The following is a 21,899-nucleotide window of genomic DNA, read 5'->3' as shown; positions in this document are numbered from 1 at the left end:
TGGAAAATTGGGAGGTGCCTTGGTCATTTTCTTTACATATCCTATACATTTCCAAAGGCTTCAATTTCCCAAATGCAAAAATTAGCGCTCTCTTAGAATCATTTAGCCTTTTGTTTCTGCCCTTTCTTCTTGATTTTCACATTATTAAGAAAATGTGTATTCATTTAATATTCTTGAAAAAATTTAAAGTTGTAAAATTTACAGAATAATTAGTATAGTGACTACAGGGGGGCTTAAAATTTTAAATCATTTCTAGTACTTCCAAAGTCATTTTGCTGGTTATTATTATGGCTTTTCTTAAAAGCACTGTGACATTTCCCATGCAAGAAATAGACTTCTAGGAGAGGTCAAATAATTAAAGATGCATATACATTGTTTCAGATTTAAAGAGAGGAACTGTTTCAGCTATCAATTATTGATATATTTTGATTCTTCTTCCTTCAGTACAGAAGGAAGATTCCACTGGGGGATTCTCTACCAAGTGGTTTTAAAGCTGAGACCCAGCTTTCTTTTCACCACTACTCTTTGGAATTTTATTGATTAATTTTTTAGGTGGTTGTGTTTTTTATTCATTTTTCTGCATTAAAGGAATTTAATTTGGTGTCACTATAAGCAACAAAAGAAAGGCTCTTTGAACAGGTGCAGGTCATTTCTTAATTGTAAAGAGGATAAATCCTCTGTAGGAAAGGATAAGAATCTGCAGGTACCAAAACAAAAATCACACACACACACACACACACACACACACACACACACACACACACACACACACACCAGACAGGTTAATTTAGTGCAACATTCCTGAATTAATAAGTAGGTTTCCAGAGCAGCCCCGCTTCAGCAATGAGCAACAAAAAAGATTTTCCGAACATATTACAATCTCTCTAAGCAACCAGGATTTAAGGAAATAGCTCTGCAGATTTTTTTTCATGCTGAGTCCCAGGCAAACATAGGTTTGCTTTTCCTTACCTGTAGATCTGGCCGAGGGATTTTCCAGCAAAATTCTTTAGTCCCTCTTTTCCTGGGGTCAAAATCCTTTGTTTTACCGACTCCATTCTTGTAAAGCTTGGTGTTGGCTCTTGCCAGATTTAAATAGAAATCGCTAGGAAAGGGGAGAGTTGCGCATATTGTCTTAATCGCTTAAGGTAGTTGTAGGTTTTTTCTTCTCAGCAGAACGGTATCGGTGTGCCTCTTGCAAGAGTGCGAGTGAGAGAGGGGAGGGAGAGTGAGAACGAGAATACAACAGAATAGCTGCATGCAGCCCACGGGTTTCCTAATAGGAGAGTTGGTAGACACAATCAGAAAGTCTCATTGGAAGGGGAGGATCCGGTGGCAAAGGGCGCACGCAGTGCCCTGGTATTTGGGCGGGTGCAGATGAGTCCTTGTCCTGGAAGTCAGTCCACTGCAAAACAATGTAAATTCCCGGTTTTGAAAGCCTTGTTGCTGTCAAATCTTCTGCCTTTTAAATGTGGGCGGAAATACCACAGAACCCTTGTGTAAGGACAAAGTCAAAAGAATAGTACTTTTTAAAAATGGTGCCTTTGCTGTAAGGAGCAGAGCAATTCCAAAACTCATGGGAGCATCTTAGGTCTCAAGTGAGCGATACTGCTATTAGTTTTTCCTCCTTGCCCATGATCTCCTCCCATCACGCCGGCGCAAACTCTGCTCTGCGGTAGAGTCGAATTAAGATGGAGAAAGCTTGCTGCTCTTTGAGGACGTGAGTAAATAACAGACACACAGTCTTGATTTGGGCAGCGTCAGAGAAGATTTTGTTTTCAGCACCGCTGACAGAGCCCGTCCGGGCGCTTCTCGGAAAAAATTGTTCAGCACCACGGACAGAGTAAGTTTCAGGAAAAGGGGAGGTTTCTTTTGGCTGGCCAGGTTGCCAACTTTCTAGGGGAACTGGGAGGATGGCCCTGACCAAGGACTATACTGGGGATCTTCAGGAATGGATGCTATGGAAACCAATTGAGAAGATGTCATCATCGCCAGGGTTTGCAGGGAGAATGGTGCATTTAGCTCTGCAAAAGAGAAAGACTTTATTAAAAATTGACAAGTTACTTCTAGTTTCCTATGTTTTGCCCAGCACGCTGATGCCAGCTCTGACAGTGTTGCAGGGAAGGAAGATTACAGCACATTTTACTTACGTTTGTGTTATTTGGGGCACCGGGGCTCCCTTGAATATAAAATATATGTATACAAAGTGCATACTTATATTGTTCCTGTGTTTTGTTTTAACCCCTGATAGGTAAGAAAAAAAGGAAGGAAGAAAGGAAGAAAGAGAAGGAGGAAGCAAGAAAGAGGGATAGAGGGAAGGAGGGAGGCGGGGGAGGGAATAGAGAAATAATAAAAAAAGAATAGTTTTCCTGTGTTCTTGGTTAAATAAAAGACAAGCAGTTTAATATAAATTCCTTGGAATTGTATGCTTCTTCACTTAACTAATTTTCAGCACACTACTGAAATTCCAATATACTGATGAAATTTGTGGCTATACCTTGTGCTTGTTAACAAATTATCATTGATGATATTTTCAAGATTTATTTAAAATTACTTATAATGTTTTAAAATGTAATTTTTATTTTGTACCATCTTCTCCTAAAGCAGAACTACAGAGAGAAATTCATGTAAGATATTTGCTTTCACATATATAGGAATAGCATCAATGAATCTATTTCATTAAGCAAAGCAAGAAAACTATACAAGCTTAATGTTAATTATTAATGCATTTGACATGAATCACAAACCTCTTAGATGAAATTCAGGCAAATAGTTACAAAACAGATTGTCCTTGAAACACATTCGCAAAGTCAAAATCCTTGGATTTCCTTTAAGCCAACAGGGGGAGTAGATTTTTCTTAGGGATTCTGTTACCATATCTCAGAAGTATGGATCTAAATACAGAATCATGTAAGAATATTACCCAAATAGGCCAAATAATACAATGAATATGCATACACTGAATGGATAGCTGAAAAAAATATTAAAAGTAGCTAAAACTACCATTATTAAATTTAATATTTATCAAATTATATTTTACTATGAATTAAAGAAAAGGATACTGGAAGTATCTTTCTCTTATTTTGTTGTGCATTAAAATATATATTTCCTATTACAATACTGAACAAGATTTTTCTAAAACTCTGGAATGCCTCGAAATAGTATCTACCCCCAAAGGTGATCAACTGTAAAAAGGGAAAAAAGAAAACTCATTAAACTACCTTCTTCCAAACAAAAGATTCAAGCTAGTCAGGACTTGACTCATCAAGTGTTTTTCAAAATATCTAAGTTTTTCAAATCTTTAGTGACCAAATTCATTAAATTTAATTCATTTAGGGATATCCATTATTTTGAAATTCCAGAAAGTTATATAAAAAATAGAAGTCAAACAAATATCTGTGAAGCTAGGATGGTGACATAAAAATGATTTTTCCAAGCATTCCTGCCTAAGTTTCACCCGAAATGATTAGAGATCTAAACCACTGGCAAACTTGATTGCTAAGTCATATGTGTGTGTGTGTGTATATATATACATACATACATACACATATATATGAATGATACAAATCCAACACAAAAGCATTGTTTGTAGAGTAAAATAATTACATTCACCTTATTGAAATCAATGTCATTTGGCTCTCTCCTCCATTCTCTTGATAAAAGTGTGAGTGTTTAAGTCAGAATTACTGCTAATATTAATTTATTCATACTAAAAATATTTATTTAGTGCTAAAAATTTCACTAGGTTCTGAGGCTGTTCCCTGAGAGATCTCACAAGCTGCATGGGAAATAGACACATAAATACAATGACAGATACTTCCGGGGGTAATTGGACAAGTTAAGTAACCCAGACTGGGAGACTATAAAGTGTACAGAAAAGATTTCAGGAGGTGATATTTCCTTGTCTGTCTTAATACTTGAGGAGAAACTTAGTCCTGTAAAAATGATGACAGCCCAGAAAATTGGGTGGGGAATGATGGTGGCACTTGGGGAGATCCCAGCCAGAGGAGACATCTTGAGCAAAGTCATAAACAAGGGGAAAATGTTGTATGTGAAAAATTACAAGAATTGTTGCTAGGCTACAATTTAGGCTATTCTTAACAGCTACACCCAATATAAGAGACATATATTTAGATATTACTTACTAATCCAACATATTTTCTTCATGCATGGTCCTCAAATCCAAACACTGAACATGTACTTTTGTGACCTTACTTTCACCAGATTTATCTTTATGCAAGGAAATATTAGTAGTTATACATATGGCATTAATTTAGGGACATTGAAAAAGTCTTCCATTCTCTGGGCACCTTCCCTTACTGTTAATATTTTCCATCCAATTTTAGCCTTAAATTACATTATTAGGCAATGCTTTCTCTGGTAGAATTGTCCCCTTTATCCAAGCACTCTTAGCAATAAAAGGAGAAGCTTTCATTGACTATAACAAACGTGTGTAGTGTTATAATTTATGAATGACTTTCATTTACATTATCTCATTTATTCTTTGGAATGATTCTTCAAAATAACTAATTTCATTTCCAGTTTTTTTTTTAATTCCCAGTTTATTGAGGAGGGAAATGAGATTTAATGAATTGCCTGAAGTCATGAAACCAGGGATGAAGAAGCAGCATGGGTTAGAGTAGTTTTTCACCATTTGAGATTTTGTTAAAATACAGATTCTTATTCAATAGCTCTACAGTGGAGCCCAAGATTCAGCAATTCTGACAAGTTCAGGGCTGCACCCGTGGATCACGGTTTGAATATCCATGGTGTAGAGTATGAAATGTGAAATCAGCTGACCTGCGTTTGGGTCCTGGTTCTGCTGATTAGCATCCCTGCAACTTTGAATCAATTACTTAACTTTAATAAACTTTGGTTTCCTTATTTGTACAAATGAAGTATTGTAGTAAGTGATCTCTATCAGCCCTTCCACTTGTAAAATTCTATGACTTTTTCATTAATTTATTCCTTGATGTAGAACAATATGTTCTTCATTTCTTCCACCCTAAGATTTTTTTTTATTGTATTTGAACTAAACAGCTAATAATGAACTGAAAAAAATGCCAATGATATAGAGAAATATGTTCCTTTCTGAAAGTTCTATTTTCTTACATATTTAGAGGTCAATTTATTGTTTGTGTTTTACTATTTTTAAGTTTTATAAGCAATTGTTTAAATAATTGTCATCATAGTATTCTTTGAAATTTACATACGATATTACCCAATAGCAATGTTATGTTTGCATTTGTTTATATCTTTGTGTTAGGAAAGACTTTTGAGAGATCATTTAAATGTCTTGCAAATGTTGCCCTCTGGTGGAAGGATATGTTATTATTTTACAAGCAATTGTCTTTAATTATGTAATTAAAACTGTTTTTTTCTTCCTTCCTTCCTTTCTTTCTTCCTTCCTTCTCTCCTTCCTTCCTTCCCTCCTTCCTTCCTTTCTTTCTTTCTTTCTTCCTGTCTTTCTTTCTTCCTTTCCCTTCCCTTCCCTTTCCTTCCTTCCCCCTTCTTTCCTTCTTTCCTTCTTTCTCTCCTTCTTCTCCTCCTTCTTCCTCTTCCTCCTCTTCTTTTCTTCTCTTCCTCTCCCTACTCCTTCTACTTCTTTTTTGGCACTTGTTAAATTAAAATCTACACCTAAAAATATGAAGCATCCTCTGTGGGCAATATGTTTGCAATTACCTGACCAAATACTAAATGTCCTTAGAAATAACTTGGTTGTCTGGGAGTCCCTCAGTTAATGAAAGCGTCATTATAAAGAAACTTCACTCTGTTAAGATTTAGAAATGACATGGTAATCATGGGGTAAAAATGGGTTAGTGTTTTCAGTCCCAATAGAATAAACTGTGATAATTTTATAAGTATTTTGAAATAGTTATATAAGTTTGATAAGTTTCCTTTCTCATCACCAAATATGCATATATATATATATATATATACTATATATACTTAAAGTCATTATAACTAGGGCTGTTTCTAAATCACTGGTAAGGTGTTTTTAAGGCAAATTTATTTCAAAAAATATTTATCAATAAATATTCACTCAACAGATATTTGCACTCACTGTGGGCTAGGTTCTCTCTAGGGTGTAGTAAACCAGTTGACTCAGCACAGTTTTATTGCTTTTCATAACAGGTGTACAGTGTGCACATTCCTGAAGAGAAAACTGCTTTGGAAAGGTTTTTTATAGTATGGCTTTATTTGACTTTGAATACTTAAATTAATGTTCATTCTAATTACAACCTCCTTTCAGGTTGAGTCTATACAAATAAGCTCTAGGATTCATCTGTGACTTTTTTCTTACCAAGGGCTTTTAAGTGGACAGATTTTCGTTCAGCTTTATTTGACTTTGCAGTGTTAGCTTCAGAGACATTTCCAAGAAATTATGATTTTACAATTTCTTGAGAAACAGAGATAGAAGAAATAATTTAGTTTGTCTTACCCACATCTGTGTACATAACTCAGTACTTTGCACTGCTATATTTAATGACCTAATATAAATTATCTTTTGATTTACCTGTGATCTGTCTGATTTAAAATTTGGAAGTAGGGAGTTCTAAATAAACTGTAATCTTAAGTATATATATTTACCAAAATACATGTATATAGTCATATATGTAATGTGTCCTTTTTGTGTGCATCTTACTCTTTATAATTTACCATTAGAAAGATGTATACATTTTATTCCACTTCTTTCTTTGTGTACCCAAGGGGAAAACATACTCATTCACTTACACAATATTGTGCCTTGGAAAAACCCAAGTGTTAAAGTGAATGAAGACCAACTATTGCTCTTCTAATGCCAGAAAAGTATTCCTAGTTTTGAATCCCACACTATATACATAGAGCAATGTGATAAATTACAAAAGGACTTTGAAAGTATTAGCCTCTTTAAACTCTCAAAAAATTTTTTTCTTAAAGTAAAAGCTGTGATTGTATAAGAGAATATTGGGAAAAAATTAATAGAAAAGAGATGCAACTTGTAAAGAGAATTAAAGAAATACATACTTCAACATGAAGGAGTCTAAAACAGAGATCACCCTGACTTAAGGTATTTTACAGACTAATAAATAGATTAAATGACAAGTAATATGTAATGTTCTTCGGGTCTGATGAAATATTACCCAATTGAAATCTCTCTCTCTCTCTCTCTCTCTTTGAGTCCTATAGGGATGCTATTTTGCTTTCATTATCCTGGGTTACTGATTCCCTTTGGGTACCATTATGCTTATCATTGCAGATTATGGAATATGGTATTCCTTGGAAGAAAGCATATAACATTATTATTGTTATATATAACAATATAACATTCCTTGGAAGAAAGCATATAACACTTGGCTGCAAACACCTAGAGATTGTCTGTTTAACTTCTTCACACTGTTTTCTAAGTCATACTGTGAGAGGCAGAAGGTAAAAAGATTTCATTTCTAGAATATTTAAAGTTACCCTTTCCAGAGTAAATATCTGAATACATAGTTTGATAATAGGATAAAATATTTAAAATACAGAATATTTAACTGCTATAAGCATACTCTAATCATAATTTTGGAGAAGGAACAACAAAAATGTAATGAAATGCAATGGCAGCTATAAATGTTTTCTAACTGCTGCCCTCTAGTGATCAAATAGAAAATTTTCTTTGACCTAAAAAGGCTAACCTACAGCTGGTTGATTTTAATTATTTGAAAGTCAGCAGGAAAACATGCTTCAAATAATATTTATATTACATGTATGGCTTTTTTCCTAATACAAAGAATAAAAGGGCACTGATAAATCAGGATTGAATAACTGTGCAATTTACAGAATTTTTTGTGCCTGTCGGTGGGATTATAATAACAGTAAATACACCATTATACCGTGGTGAGAACCACAGTGGGTAGGTTTTATTGTGTAAAATAGAGAGGCTGTGGTCATTCACTGAGACTCTGGATACAGAGTGCCAATATGTTCGGTCATTCATTGTGGAGAAGCAGAGTCAGCGCTCTTATCAAACCATACCTGAAACCTGCCCTCTAACTAGACTGATCTTCCAAATTTTTGAGTCAATGAACCCCATTTAATTAATACTTAAGCCAATTGGAGTTGGAGTTTCCATTAGTTACAACTCAGAGTATTTTGATTTATCACCTTAAAAGTATTTTATGAATGGATAAATGGGTGAATGGAAAAAGGATGGATAGACAAATCCAAGGTTTAGAATATAAATTAAAAGTACTGGAAAGAGGGAAGGGTCATGTAAGAATAATTATAGAACAAAATATTAGAAAGGCAGAACAGGGTAAGCCAAAAGATAGCCTTAAATTTCAAGTTAATTCAATTAAATGTTTATTAACATTGCTAAGTCATAATTACATGCTTTTACTGGATACCAGGGAAGAAGAAATAAATAAGACATGTATCTTGTTCTTAGAGACCTCAGATTTTAATTAAGAAATTTAGATTTTCTTCTTATGGATAATTGGGAAAAAAATTTAATCATGAGCAAAGAAATGATTTTATCAAGCACAGTAATGTTCTTAGAAGTTTATCAGGCAGCAGTATGATAAACTGTGTGGAGAGAAGATGAAGGCAAAGTGGTCTCAATTCAGAAACTAACTACTGTAACAGTCTGTGTGTGAGCCAATAAAATATTTTTTAAAAATAGTCTCCTTTCCCCTATGATCATCAGACTTTTAACTCATTCAGGGATTGGGGAAAAATTACCCATGTAGATAGTACAAAAGAGCCATCATTAGAACACTTGTTTAGATCAGTTTGAAAATTATGGACTCAAATGACATTGGCAGATTGCTTCTGTGAGATAACTTAATTTCTAATGAGTATATTTTATTTCTCCCTAGCCCACTCTCCTGTTTCATCACTAGCATGACCCCAGACATTAAAAGAGAAAAATTAGCACATTTATTTAGTGAGTGGAGAAAAGGAAAATGTCAATGGCAAATGGCATCAATCAACAGCCCTTACTCTTCTACCCTTGGGCCCTTCACCATCTAAAAATTCCTCCTCGGGACAGATGCAGCTAACAATGGATCTGATGTGACTTACTCCTTTTAGACTGAGATGACTCAGGAGCAAATGAACCCCCCATTCTTTGGCCACTTGTATTTTCCTTTAAGGGATAGTCCTCAAGGTTGAAATGAGCCTTGAAACAATATGAGGATGTGCAAATTGTGTGCAAATCAACCCCGATATTTGCATGGAGCTCAGCTTTCTTATAGTGCTTCCTATCCCAGAGGCTATAAGATCAGAAGAGGGTAGATGGGGGAGAGGAGAGTAATTTTCAATAGTTCATGACTTCATATTCTAGGGAGGCAAAATCTTGGTAATAACAGAAATTAAAGCACTTTTCTACCATAGCAAGTAAGACATTACAAACATATCTCTAATGCATTATACATTTTACATTTAGTTTAACTTTTATTTTATCAAAGTGATATATGAAACTAGATTTAGAAGTCAAACTTTTTTTTTAACAGCAGCAGTCCTTTGACTCATTTAACCTACTGACAATTCTTGCTACTAAGAGGTACCACTTTTGTGAAGATTAAATGAGTGTGTGTGTTTGTGTATGTGCGTGTGTGTGTTAAAGGATAAGGGAGTTCCTCGCATAGAATAAGTAAGCACTATATGTGTCAGCTATTATAATCATTATACTGCTGTTGGCTGATGTTCAATTTTTGATGTCTATTGATATCCTCCTTTGAAAGATTAGGAATTAATTTTAATTCTGCTTTACACCTCTCTCTCTCTTTCTCTCTCTCTCTCTCTCACACACACACTCACACACACACACACACACACTTGCTATCCCCCGTTCTCTCACTAATTTTATTTAAATAAAAATGTAATGTTAATATACCAATCGAAATAATAATGACAAGCAACTCTCACAGGATTACACAGTTTAGTGGCAGAGTTAGAATTCCACCTCAAGCCATCCACCTCTCCCTGCTCACAGCCAAACCATAGGGTTACTTTGCTTTCATTTCCTTTCTTAATATACCATTTTCTTTTCCCTAGAGTTCATAACTGTATCCTGCTATGTGTTGATGTTGTTCTATTATGTTTCTATATTCCTGTCATTAATCCATCTCAAAACATACCAAGAGAACTAATTTCTCTTGATATAATCAAACTCATTAGGTAATCTATTAGCTCCTTTTTTTCCCCTGGATACATTTCTCTTGGAGCTTTCTGTCCTTCAATCTACACTAGATGCTTTCTAGTTCTGTCATATAGATGCCAACCTGGAGTCCTCAGTCACCATCATTCTGGGGGGCTTTCCTTCTCTCTTCTGTGTCACCTTCTTGCTTTCTGGATCCTATATCCTTCCTGGATTACACAGTTTCCTGAACCAGGAGCCTGTTTATGTATATAAACAGGGGCCTGCTATTTATTTATTTATAACAAGTCTTGTTATTTGAAACCCTGCAAATGTGAAAATTGATTTTTTTCTACCTTCACACTTGATTGATAGTTTTGCTTCTATGAATTCTAAGTATTGATACAATATTTTTTGATGGCATTGTCTCATTGCTTTCCATCTTCTAATGTTGCTATTGGGAAGATTAATACCATTCTGATTCCTGAAGCATTGTGTATGTTTTTTTAAAAAATCCTTCTCTGGAACCATTATGGTACTCTATCTCTAGTGTTCTGAAAATTTAATAAGGGACTTTTTTGTTGTCTTTGTGCTTGTCACTAAGAGGCAGAGCCTTGTATGTCCTTCAAATCAAGAAACATTCTTATTTAATCTTCCTGATAATTTCCCCTCCTCCTGTCTACAGGAGTTCTCCAAGTTTTTTCCTGGAGAAGATTAAACATCTGGTAACCAGCATTCTAGGAGCTGAACTGAGAAAGGAGCTGGGGCTAGAGTCTTACTATTCAGTATGAAAACTTTCATTTTTCCTCCTGACTTCAGTAAGGCATCTCATCTCACCCCAGACCTCAGCTACACCTCTGTCCTTGAGGTCTGGGACTATATGATCACCCTGCAGAGATACATTTCCATATTCTTCCATGATAGGTGAGGTCCATTTGCTTGTCTGCTTGTCTGTGTAGGCTTGGGTGGGTCTAACTCCTCTTCATATACAATTGAGGCAAATCATCTTTTTTTAACCCTCAGTTGACCATCCTGCTTTCAGAGTTACCTGGTCATTTCAATTCCCAAGCTTTTCCACAGTTCATGCATGAATTAGATGAGTTCCTTTTGGCTTCCACTGAAAGGCGTTTAGAAATCTCCCTTCCCCACTCTCTAGGTCACTTTGCATTTGTCTATCAGCTTTCCATCGTCTAAAAGCTGGGTAACATCTTCTAAATATTGTTGCCTGATGTCCCATTCTCTTTTTTCTTGGGGGTTTATAGCTTTTTAAAAAACTTTTTCACCATCATTTTAGTGAAACGTTTGGAGAAAATGAACACAAACTATATGTTCAATTATCCAAATTTAACTGGAAATCTGTGTCCATTTTATATTTAAAACAAAACTCAGCTGAAAACTTATGTCCACACAAAAACCTGCACTTGAATGTTTTTAGCAGCTTTATTCATAATTACCAAAACTTGGAAGTAATCAAGATGTCCTTCAGTAGGTGAATGAATAAACTGTGGAATATTATTTACATACAATGGAATATTATTTAGCGCTAAAAAAACATGAGCTATCGAGCCATGAAAAGACATGGAGGAATATTAAATGAATATTACTAAGTGAAAGAAGTCAGTCTGAAAAGGCTACATAGTGTATGATTCCAATTATGTGAAATTATATGACATTCTGGAAAAGGCAAAATTATGAGACAGTAAAAACATCAATGGTTGCCATGGGTTATGGGGTAGGGGTGGGTTTGTGGGGGAGGGATGCATAACTGAAGCACAGAGGATTTTTAGGACACTGAAAATATATCATATTGTTGGATACATATAATTATACATTTGTCCAAACCTATAGAATATATAAGACGAAGAATGAACCCTAAAGTAAACCACAGACTTTGGGTGATTATGATGTGCCAATGTAGGTTCATCAATTGTAACAAATGTACCACTCTGCGGGGGGATGTGGATGATGGAGGAGGCTGTGCATGTGTGGAGGCAGGGGGTAAATGGGAAATCTATAAAATTCTCCTCAATTTTGCTGTGAACCTTAAACTTCTCCTACAAAAAGCCTTATTTTTTTAAAAAAAAAGAAATCCCTAACTTTACTGTGTAAAACTCGAAGCAGGGCCCATGTTTCTCATTTTTAGGCATAGATAAAACACAACATTCATCACAGAAAAAATTCTGTCTGAGCCTACACCAGTTTTAAATTTCCTCATTGAGATCAGAGTTAGATGATCTCACGCAGAATGTTAAAGTATCTTCTCTCTAATGAAGCTTACTTCTCCATCTCCATCTTAATGGTTCTCATTCTTGCTCTATACACACCAAGAACACAGGCCAAGTGTGAGGGCCTTTTCACTGGCTCACTATCATACTATCCTTTAAAATTTTTTCTTTGTTCTAGATCTTAATACTACCTAAAAATATCTTTTCTCCTGCTCATCTGTTTTAGTTTCTTGTTGCTGTAGTAACAAATGGACACAAGCTTAGTGGCTTAAAACAACACAAATATATTTTCTTTGAGTTCTGTAGGTTAGAAGTTGGACACAGTTCTCATGAAGCTAAAATCAAGATGCCAGCGGGGCTGCATTCTTCTAGATGCTCTACGGGAGAATCTGGTCCTAGTTTTTTGTTGTTGTATGTTTGTTTTAAAGAAACTGATGTTTATTTTCAGTCAATTGTATTCCATTTTTCTGTGGAGGAGCCCGTGGAAGAACAGCTTAAGACCACTTAGTGGTCGTTCCTCCTACCAATTCAGTGTCCCAAGGAGTGGGGGCTGCAGACCAGTCCCCAGTGGCAGGCTGAGCCCTGTAGTCTTCCCTAGGGAACTGGTGAGTAGGCACAGAGGGCACCTGTGCCTTCAGATGCAGGGTCTGTAACCTCAGATGGAGTGGCAGTAAATTCAGGGGCTGGAGTGTTATAAACACGCTTATAAACAGAGTGTATCTTTTTTAGTGTACTACACATTCCAACAAATTGGAGCACTCTATTGCTAACAAAATCCCCATTCTCTGTTTTTCTGCCTTTATGTTCACTGTTACTCTCACCCTGAAATTCCTCCTGGGTCACATCCTTTCCAGCAGCAGCCTACACTTCCTTTTCAATCTCTTCAGGATTCTGTACATGTAGAGATAAGGCATGACCTCTCATGGGTGCTCACGTGGTATCACACATGCACAGAACTTCCTGGGCCAGTGTCCACCACGTCCAACCCACTGTTGTTGCAGAGGATGGCATGTCCACATAGAGCAGAGGAGAATCTGTTACACAGAGCCATGGCAGACAGGTTAGCATAAGACAGCTCTGTAAGAGGCTAGTGGTCAGCCCTGGGGTCAATAACCACCAGAAGACATGGTTCCTGGAAGGCTCCTTGGATCTGATTACTGAAGGTTCCAGAAGCAAAGTGGCCAGTGATAAAAATGGCTCTGGCAGCAGCAGCAAACTTCAGCCCAGCCCTGTGGCCAGTGTTCCTGGAGGATATGACACTGGTATCAGCCAGATTTTCAATGACAACAATGGTACAAGCCATCAGAAAAAGCTTCTCCCAAGTCCTCTTCAGATTTATGATGTAGATGTCATCACCTATTTCCTTTGTAGATGTATAATTATTTGGAAGTCAACACTGGTGCCACCTAAGTACATTATTGATGCAAGAAATTTGAGGACATCCTCCTCCTTCATTTGCAGGATAGCAAGGGCTCCAGACATTGTGAAACTTTTCCTTTAAGTTATGATGTAAAACCAGGACATTTTCATATGAATCCCTGCTTGGGTAGCACAGAAAGGCTCAACAGGTTTTGTTTTGTTTTTTTTTTTTTAACATCTTTATTGGAGTATAATTTGTTTACAATGGTGTGTTAGTTTCTGCTGTATAACAAAGTGAATCAGCTGTACATATACATACATCCACATATCTCCTCCCTCTTTCGTCTCGCTCCCAACCTCCCTATCCCCCCCACCCCACAGGTGGACACAAAGCACCAAGCAGATGGGGTTTGGACTACCATTTGTTTTCTGAGGAATGTGAATGGATTTTGCCCCTCTCTCTTATGACATTTGGCTCCTAAATGGATCTTTGGTTACCAGTCTGTGCCAGTCTCCAGTCCGTTTTTCACACTCCGGTGGGATTCATCTTCCTGAAGCAACAATCGGATCATTCTACTTGTTTTAGCACAGTGTTTCTGAACTTCAATCTCTTCAAAGAATAATTTCCCAGTTCCTCCTGACAGTTGCTCAAGGGTCAACAACTGGTCTGAATCTACCATTCCAAATCAGTTTCCCATGTTTCCTTTTTAGTGTACTACACATTTCAACAAATTGGAGCACCCTATCGCTAACAAAAGCCCCATTCTCTGTTTTTCTGCCTTTATGTTCACTGTTACTCTCACCCATAACATCCTTTTTCCTTGCCTTTCGTTCATCAATGCCCAACATTATTCATCACTCAAGACGCAGATCAAACGTATTCTCTTTAATTGAGTTCCTTCTTTTATCATCTCCCTGGAAATTGAGATCCAGCCCTGACATTGGCAGAAATGTACAACCTTGAAGAAAGTAATTAAACTTCATCATCCTTCAGTTTCTTTATCTGTTAAATGTAATAAGTTATATCTACCTTTTGCATATTAAATTAAATAGTGTGTGTAAGCCATCACTCACAGTGCCTGTCATAGAAGTATTTAATACATGAGAGTGATTATTATTATTAATCTATACTTTTATACGACACCTATCAGTTTCTGCCTTGCAGTCTTTGAAGGTGGATCCCATATTTGCATCATGTGCATTTTTCATAACTCTTGTCAAAATATCTGACAAACAGTATAAACAGTGAATAAGGTTGAATAAATAAATAAATCCTCCTAAACTTTATTACTAGGCTCCCCTGTGGCAAAGTGTACTGTATTATTTCCCTAGGGCTGCCATAACAGATTACCACGTATTGGGTGGCTTAAAGTAACAGAAACTGACCCTCTCACAGTGGAGGAGGCCAGCAGTCCAAACTCAAGGTGTCAGCAGGATTGGTTCCTTCTGTGAGGGGGAAATTGTCCCATATCTCTCCTAGTTTCTAGTGTTTGGTGGCAATTTTTATAGTTCCTTAGCGTGTAGATGTGTCCCTCAAATCTCTGCGTGTATCTTTACATTGCTTTCTTCTCTGTGTCTCCGTGTCCTCTCTTATTACAAAAAAATCAGTCATTGGATTTAGGGCTCACCCCAAATCCAGAATGATTTCATCTCAAGGCCCAAATAAGGTCACCTTCCAAAGTTTGGGTAGACGAGTTTTGTGGAAACACTGTTCAACACACGACGAGTATGTACAAGGCTCCTTCCCATTTACAACAAATTGTAATCAAGAACATAAATTCTAGCCTGACTGCTTAAGTCCAGTCCCTGTCCCACCGTTACTGGATTGTGGCTTTGGTTACATTACTTAATTATACCCAGTTTCAGTTTCTGCATGAGTGAAATAAGGATAAATAATAATATCTACCTTAAAGAGTTTCTATGTAGATTAAAAGAGATAAGCCTTATAAAGGACTTGGTATAGCCCGGTTGTTAGTAATCAGTCAGTAAGTCTTGGTTTCTTCTTTTATTTATTTATTTATTTTTATTGGGTAGGTCTGTCCACCTGGAAAGCTCACTACCCCTCCCACTTTTTACTTGACTAACTCCTAAATATTTGTGTCTCGGCTTAAGTGTCATTTCTTCAGGGAGGCATTATCTGACATCTCAATAGAATCTAATAGTCCTGAACCCCTTTTCTCATTCCTCATGACAATTGTGTAATGGCTGGTTAATGATTATGATCAAATAGTAATTGAATACACTTTAGCTAATTAACCTTTAGTATCTGACTCCCCGTGGAGAACTCTCTTTAGTTTGATACGGACTCAGATTGCCTGGGATTGAATCCTGGCTCCTTCCCTCTTCCTCCGTGGGTGAGTTCCTTAATCTGCTCAAGTCTCAGTTTCCTCATATGAAATGGCTGTAATAACATTACTTACATCAAGCAATTGTACGAATCAAATGAGATCCTGTATGTAAAACATACAGCTCTCAGTGCCTGGTACATCCAAGTGCTTAAAAATGGCTACTTAGTATTAATATTTTTTTCAGTTTCTGGCATCTAGTTGAGGAAGTGAATGAATTAATACTGAATGAATGAGACAGGTTATTGGCCAAATCTAGGAATACAACCTGTGCAGCAGAATAGTGTGGCAATTTAATATGCTCCTATGACCTTGTCCTCATTCGAGATTTTCTCTAACCAAAGGAGCTAGAAAGCCCAAGGGAAGAGGTGCCTAACACCTCTGACCCAAATAATTTCCTCTATTATAACCTTTACAATCCCATAAAACCAGAATTTAAAACATAAAAGGTCCATAGAATCCAATTTGTTTCTAGCCGTAGGGTGGTCTTTTAGAGATGGACAAAGACTTCTGGGAGGGCAGTGAAAAAGATCAGCTAAGGCAAGTCTGGGTCCTTAACAGGTGAAGTGTGTCTGGAGGCACCAATGCTTCAGTGTGAGGAGGGATAGAAAGTCATCAGGACTTGGCAGCTTTTAATGTGCTTCTCTACAGTCTGGGGGAAAAAAACGATGTTATATGGACATTAAGAAAAGCAGCTTCAATATTTAAAAGAAAATTATTCACTACCTTAAGAGTAAATTGGTGTTCTGGAATAAATATGCCCATTAGAAAGCAAGCAATATTTATTTCTGCATTGTCTACACAGCAGAAGAGACAATTTAATGGCACAGCTTTGCCATCAGAATGAACTGCTTTGAAACTCTAGTGCAAATATCACTTTCTTTTGAAAATGAGTCATGAATCACACAGGTTTTAAATTTACTTTGGGGTGGGGGGAGCTGGCAGTTTGATTGCTGAAGTCATTTATATTTCCTTAAATAGAGGAAACTGAAATGACTTTTTTTTTTGGTTGAGACACATAATTTTAGAAATTAAAGATTATTTAGTTCAAAGATCTGAATTCACAGATGATAAAACTGAGGAGCAGAGAGATTAGGTGACTTGACTAGGGTCACACAGCAATTTGGTATTTTGGATTCAGAATTCAAAACTAAATCCTGATTCAAAACTAGATTCAAACTGATACCTGATGCCACAGGTTATCAGATCTCTTTCCCCCATGCTTGGCTCACCTACTAGAGGCAGCTGTTCCATTGAAGGATAAGATGCAGCAACATGCAAATCCTGGACTAGAAGGGCATTGAAGATTTATTTTCTCTGTTTACTGAATTTCAAGTTCACAGTTCTATTATCCTCCACAGGAAAGAGTGCAACCTTGGAGTTTGTTTATATGGTGACTCAGGAAAGATGGATCCTCTCTTTCTTTTAGTAACAAACTGTGCTTAATAACTGGGAAGGATATGTGAATATAGATAAAAATGGTTTCATTTATAAACATACACTATATATTTTTAAATTATTTTTTATTTTTAAAGGAGGCCTCTGACTTCCTTTGCTCCACCTCCCTGCTTGCTCCTCCCTCAAAAGAGACTTGATTCCCCTGATGAAATGTAAAACATCAGTTAGTCCACATGTACTAATGGGCCAGGTGACTAGGTTAAAGCATCAAGCACCTCTTTGTGTTGTCCCTTTTATACCTCTTTCATTAATGCAACTGAGGGAGGATATTAAGATTTGGCCTTCTTGTCTCTTCTGTTTTTCTTTCTTCATGTGTTTGTACAAAAGTTGGTACAATTACAATAACTAGATTGAGAGGAGAGGATAATTTCTCACTTAGTTCACAAGCTCTAGCTGCATGTTCCATCTCAGAGGTCTGCAGGGGTGTACTTGTCATAAAACTTATAAGAATAATAAAACACAATAAAACATATCATAAAGGAGTCTTTTGGTTCCTCTTTGGAATCCTTACATATAAAATCCCCTTAGTGAACTCCCAGAGGAGGAAAATCATGATTGTTAAGGCAAAATTAGGCATTTTTGGATCCTTCCATGTATTTCCATCAAAATTCAACTCATTCATCTCCTCAAAAAATCCTTAATAAGCATATGCTATGTATCAGACTATTTCAGACTCTGGGGATAAAGGGATGAACAAGACAATTTTCCATCCTAACCGAGTTTTGATTCTAGTTAGAAAGATAAAAACACATCGATATGCCATCCTACTTTCTAAAAGCATTACATATCATTGACCGTTTATCAAGCTCCAGACATTGTTTGAAATGCTTCATAAATTGAATTTCATTTCATCCTTATTGCAACCCTGTGAGGTAGGTATGTGATGTGATATGATACAATATAATATTTCATAGCAGAATAATGCAATATATTGCAGATAGAAAAGTAAAAATACCCAAGGTCCCACCGTTCTGAAGTGTTTGAGGTAGAATCTAAACTCAGATTCATCTGAACAAAGGTACACTTATTTGCACCTATGTTTTTCATCCCTTTATTTACCAATATTATTAATCAATCATAGTGTCTTGGGTGCTATGCTAGTGACTAGAAATATAAAGAGGAATAAGACTGTCTTTACCATCAAGAAACATCCAGCTGGTAGAGGCAAGAGACATAAAAATAAACTCCTGCAATGATGAGTTATGGGAACTGAGGCAGAGGACTGTAGAAGAGGCAGTGGGAAACCAAGGAGAGAAAGATCTGTCCCATCTAGACACTGACATAAGCTTCAGGAGGAGATGGTGTTTGAGCTGCATCCATCACTGTGTAGAATTCCCTTTCCCTTCTTGGTGCCATTGCATGGAACGAGGTGGCTATGTTTTTACAGTGGTAGAAACAAGGAGCAGGGAGGCAAACTGCCAAAGTTCTAGGTCAAACTTTGTTGCTAATTCACAGAGTGTGAAACATGATATTCCCTTTTTTCATATATGTAGTGGAGCTAGTGATGCCTTACCCACCCCTGTAATGGAGTTGCTTGTAAGTTTTAAATAGGATAAGAAGTGAGCGATGACTTTGTAAAAGATAATGCATGATTAAAAATGTGAAGGAGCATGTTTGTTAACATTAATAATGATGATCAAACCATTTCCTCACTTTTTAACCTTCTCTTTTGTAGGCAAACCATTTAAAGTCCATAATCCATACAAACACTTGGTTTCAGCCCTTCGTACTCAGCTTACTTCTGGGTCTACGCCACCTGCCACCCCTCTTCCACTTTGTGTCATCAGTATATGGAGACTGACTTTACTCCTATAGGATCTTTTTATTCTGTTTCTGCGTGCTGTGTTGTTTATATATTTCTTCATTACTTCTTTCTTTCTTTTATTTTACTTTGAGCAAATTATGGTTGTATTTGTTTGATTCTCCCTTTTTAAATTGAACAACAGCTTTTAAAAATGTTCTTTCTCATTCTAAAATTTCGAACAGTAAAACAAGAAAAAAAAATGTTAATTTCATCTAAAATCCTACCACTCACATACAACTTTTCTTTACATTTTAGAAAATGTGTCTGCATTTCGGTAATTCTCAAGCTTTAGTGTGCAACAGAATTACCGAGGAAGCTTGGTAATAATGCAGGCTTTAGCTCCCTCAGGCTTTAGCTCCCAGGGATTGTGACTTAGTATATCCAGGGTGGGCCGAGGATTCTAAATTTAAAATGTCAGATTTTTAAAAATCTGAGGTGGGCTTCCCTGGTGGCACAGCGGTTGAGAGTCTGCCTGCTAATGCAGGGGACACGGGTTCGAGCCCTGGTCTGGGAGAATCCCACATGCCGCAGAGCAACTGGGCCCATGAGCCACAACTACTGAGCCTGCGTGTCTGGAGCCTGTGCTCCGCAACAAGAGAGGCCGCGATGGTGAGAGGCCCGCATACCGCGATGAACAGTGGCCCCCGCTTGCCGCAGCTGGAGAAGGCCCTCGCACGGAAGCAAAGACCCAACACAGCAAAAATAAATAAATAAATAAATAAATAAACTCCTACCCCCAACATCTTAAAAAATAATAATAATAAAGAAAGAAAACCAATAGCAAACTTAAAAAAAAAAATCTGAGGCAATTCTGATGCTGATGATCTACAGACCATATCCTGAAGAAAAATACAAACAACAACAGCAAGACAATTACTGCTACAGACAACACTTGCTGTCCATATGGGAAAAGGTATACACATTCACATGTATCCTTGTGGCAGACATGTCTGGTTGACTCCTCCAGGGCCATTTCCAACTCATGTCTGTGTTCTCTATTGTGATCTTCCCCTAGAGGGCTTTCCCTATGGTCTCCCCTGCAGTTACAGTTGGCCACGTGACTCCGTTTTGGCCACTGAGGGCTTCTGGGAAATTTTATCTGTTTTTTGATAGAACATAAAGGCACAAGGAAAAAACTGATTGCCACTGCCCCCTCACCTTTTGAAGTAGACATTTATCATATTTGTGACAGCTCATGATCTTTTGAATTGCCTGATACAGAAGTTAGCATTTTGTAACTGGACAGGCAATCAGCTTAAGCCCAGTCTATCAGACACTCTCATGAGAAGGATCTGAAAGTGAGCACTGTTAGGAAGCAGGATCTGTGCGGAGTTTCCACTTGCTATCATGGATGGTAGATGACTGAGGTATCTGGATTTTGATATCATCAGTGGCAGAGGTGACTGTTTCCTAACAGTGGTGAGGTAGGGTGACGTATTCATCCTAGTTTGGCCAGGGCTTTCACAGTTTGCCACTGAAAGTCTTGTGTCCACAGGAACTTGCTCAGTACCAGGCAAACCTGGACAGTTGGTTACCCTATGACTAGGGTAACATTCTTGATGCAGGTTTAGTCATAAATTCAAGTTTCAGTAAAACCAAGTTCCTGGAACTTAGTGCTAGGCAATGGCAGTGGCTGAAGTTTCTGGTGTGTTTTGTAGATGGATTTCGAGATTTTTCTCCTCAAAGCCGAACTAAGGGTTTTTTCCCCACCCTTCCAACGATTTCGTGAGCTGCTGAATATACTGCAAATTACTTTTAAACTAGGGAGAGTGAATTTGTTGTTTTCAACTCAGGTCCCTGACTAATACACCCTTTTCCTGCTTCAAATACCATGATGACACCTACAGATATAGTAGCCATCTTGTAATATAAAATGATGAAAAGGAGGATTAGAAACAACAGTTAAGGATGACGTAGTGGAAAAAAGAAAGAGCTGTTTTCTTGCTGGTATAATTAAAACAATGAGAAAGTCCTGCAACTGACTATCCATAAGACATCCTGTACCTGAGATAATAAATATCTGGTTTTAAGTCATTGTGCCCCAGTTAAATAGCTATCTTAACTGACATGGGCTCATGTTAAGCATGCTATTATGTAACCTGCTTTTTTTCTCACTCACTCAACAGTATGTGAATTCATATTTCTCTACCAATAATATAGATTGACAGCATCTATGATGATGGTAAAGCCTAAATTTCCTTGAATGTTCGAATCCTCATTTCCCACCAAACTTTATTCATCTCTATTTTGAGCTGTTTTATAATTTTTATACTGCTGTCTCATGTAAATTGCTTGGTAAACTTTAATAAAATGACAGTAAAAATATTAAGTTATCTTTGAATGTATTGACCACCAAAAGATACAAGGTATTTTTTTTTTTGATACAAGGTATTTTTAAAATGGTTTTTAAAAACTTGCTATATAAAAAGCTGGTGAATAATTTCTGCTGCAGGGCAGATTTCTGCAGAACTAAGGAATGACTTTATGCCTTGTTTCCTCCTTCAAAACTTTATTTCCTAACTCTGCAGAATTGGTCCTAGGAGAGGCAGCTTAGAACATCTTTGTGCGTGTGTGTGTGTGTGTGTGTGTGTGTGTGTGTGTGTGTGTGT

The 21,899-nt window shown here is 36.9% G+C and overlaps 2 protein-coding genes and 1 pseudogene across 2 annotated transcripts in view; all 3 read right to left on the bottom strand.

Annotated features, from left to right (window-relative positions):
* SLC17A6 (solute carrier family 17 member 6) overlaps nucleotides 1-1,118 on the bottom strand; it is a 47,464-nt gene extending 46,346 nt beyond the window's left edge. Inside the window, exon 1 of the mRNA XM_007105886.2 lies at nucleotides 970-1,118. Within this exon, the coding sequence (XP_007105948.1) occupies nucleotides 970-1,055 (86 nt within the window). The 5' untranslated portion in view covers nucleotides 1,056-1,118. The remainder of the gene's footprint in view (nucleotides 1-969) is intronic.
* Nucleotides 1,119-1,900: 782 nt separating this feature from the next.
* The window catches only part of ANO5 (anoctamin 5), a 137,325-nt gene continuing 117,326 nt past the window's right edge, over nucleotides 1,901-21,899 (bottom strand). The window contains exon 23 of the mRNA XM_028500870.2: nucleotides 1,901-2,021. The gene's annotated coding sequence lies outside the window, so the exon portion shown is untranslated. The remainder of the gene's footprint in view (nucleotides 2,022-21,899) is intronic.
* On the bottom strand, nucleotides 12,819-13,806 carry LOC102990071 (40S ribosomal protein SA-like; annotated as a pseudogene).

This window comes from Physeter macrocephalus, chromosome 16 (genome assembly GCF_002837175.3).
Source record: "Physeter macrocephalus isolate SW-GA chromosome 16, ASM283717v5, whole genome shotgun sequence".
Taxonomy (NCBI): domain Eukaryota; kingdom Metazoa; phylum Chordata; class Mammalia; order Artiodactyla; family Physeteridae; genus Physeter; species Physeter macrocephalus.
The sequence above is the reverse complement of the archived record's forward strand: the minus strand, read 5'-3'. Positions and strand labels throughout refer to the sequence as shown.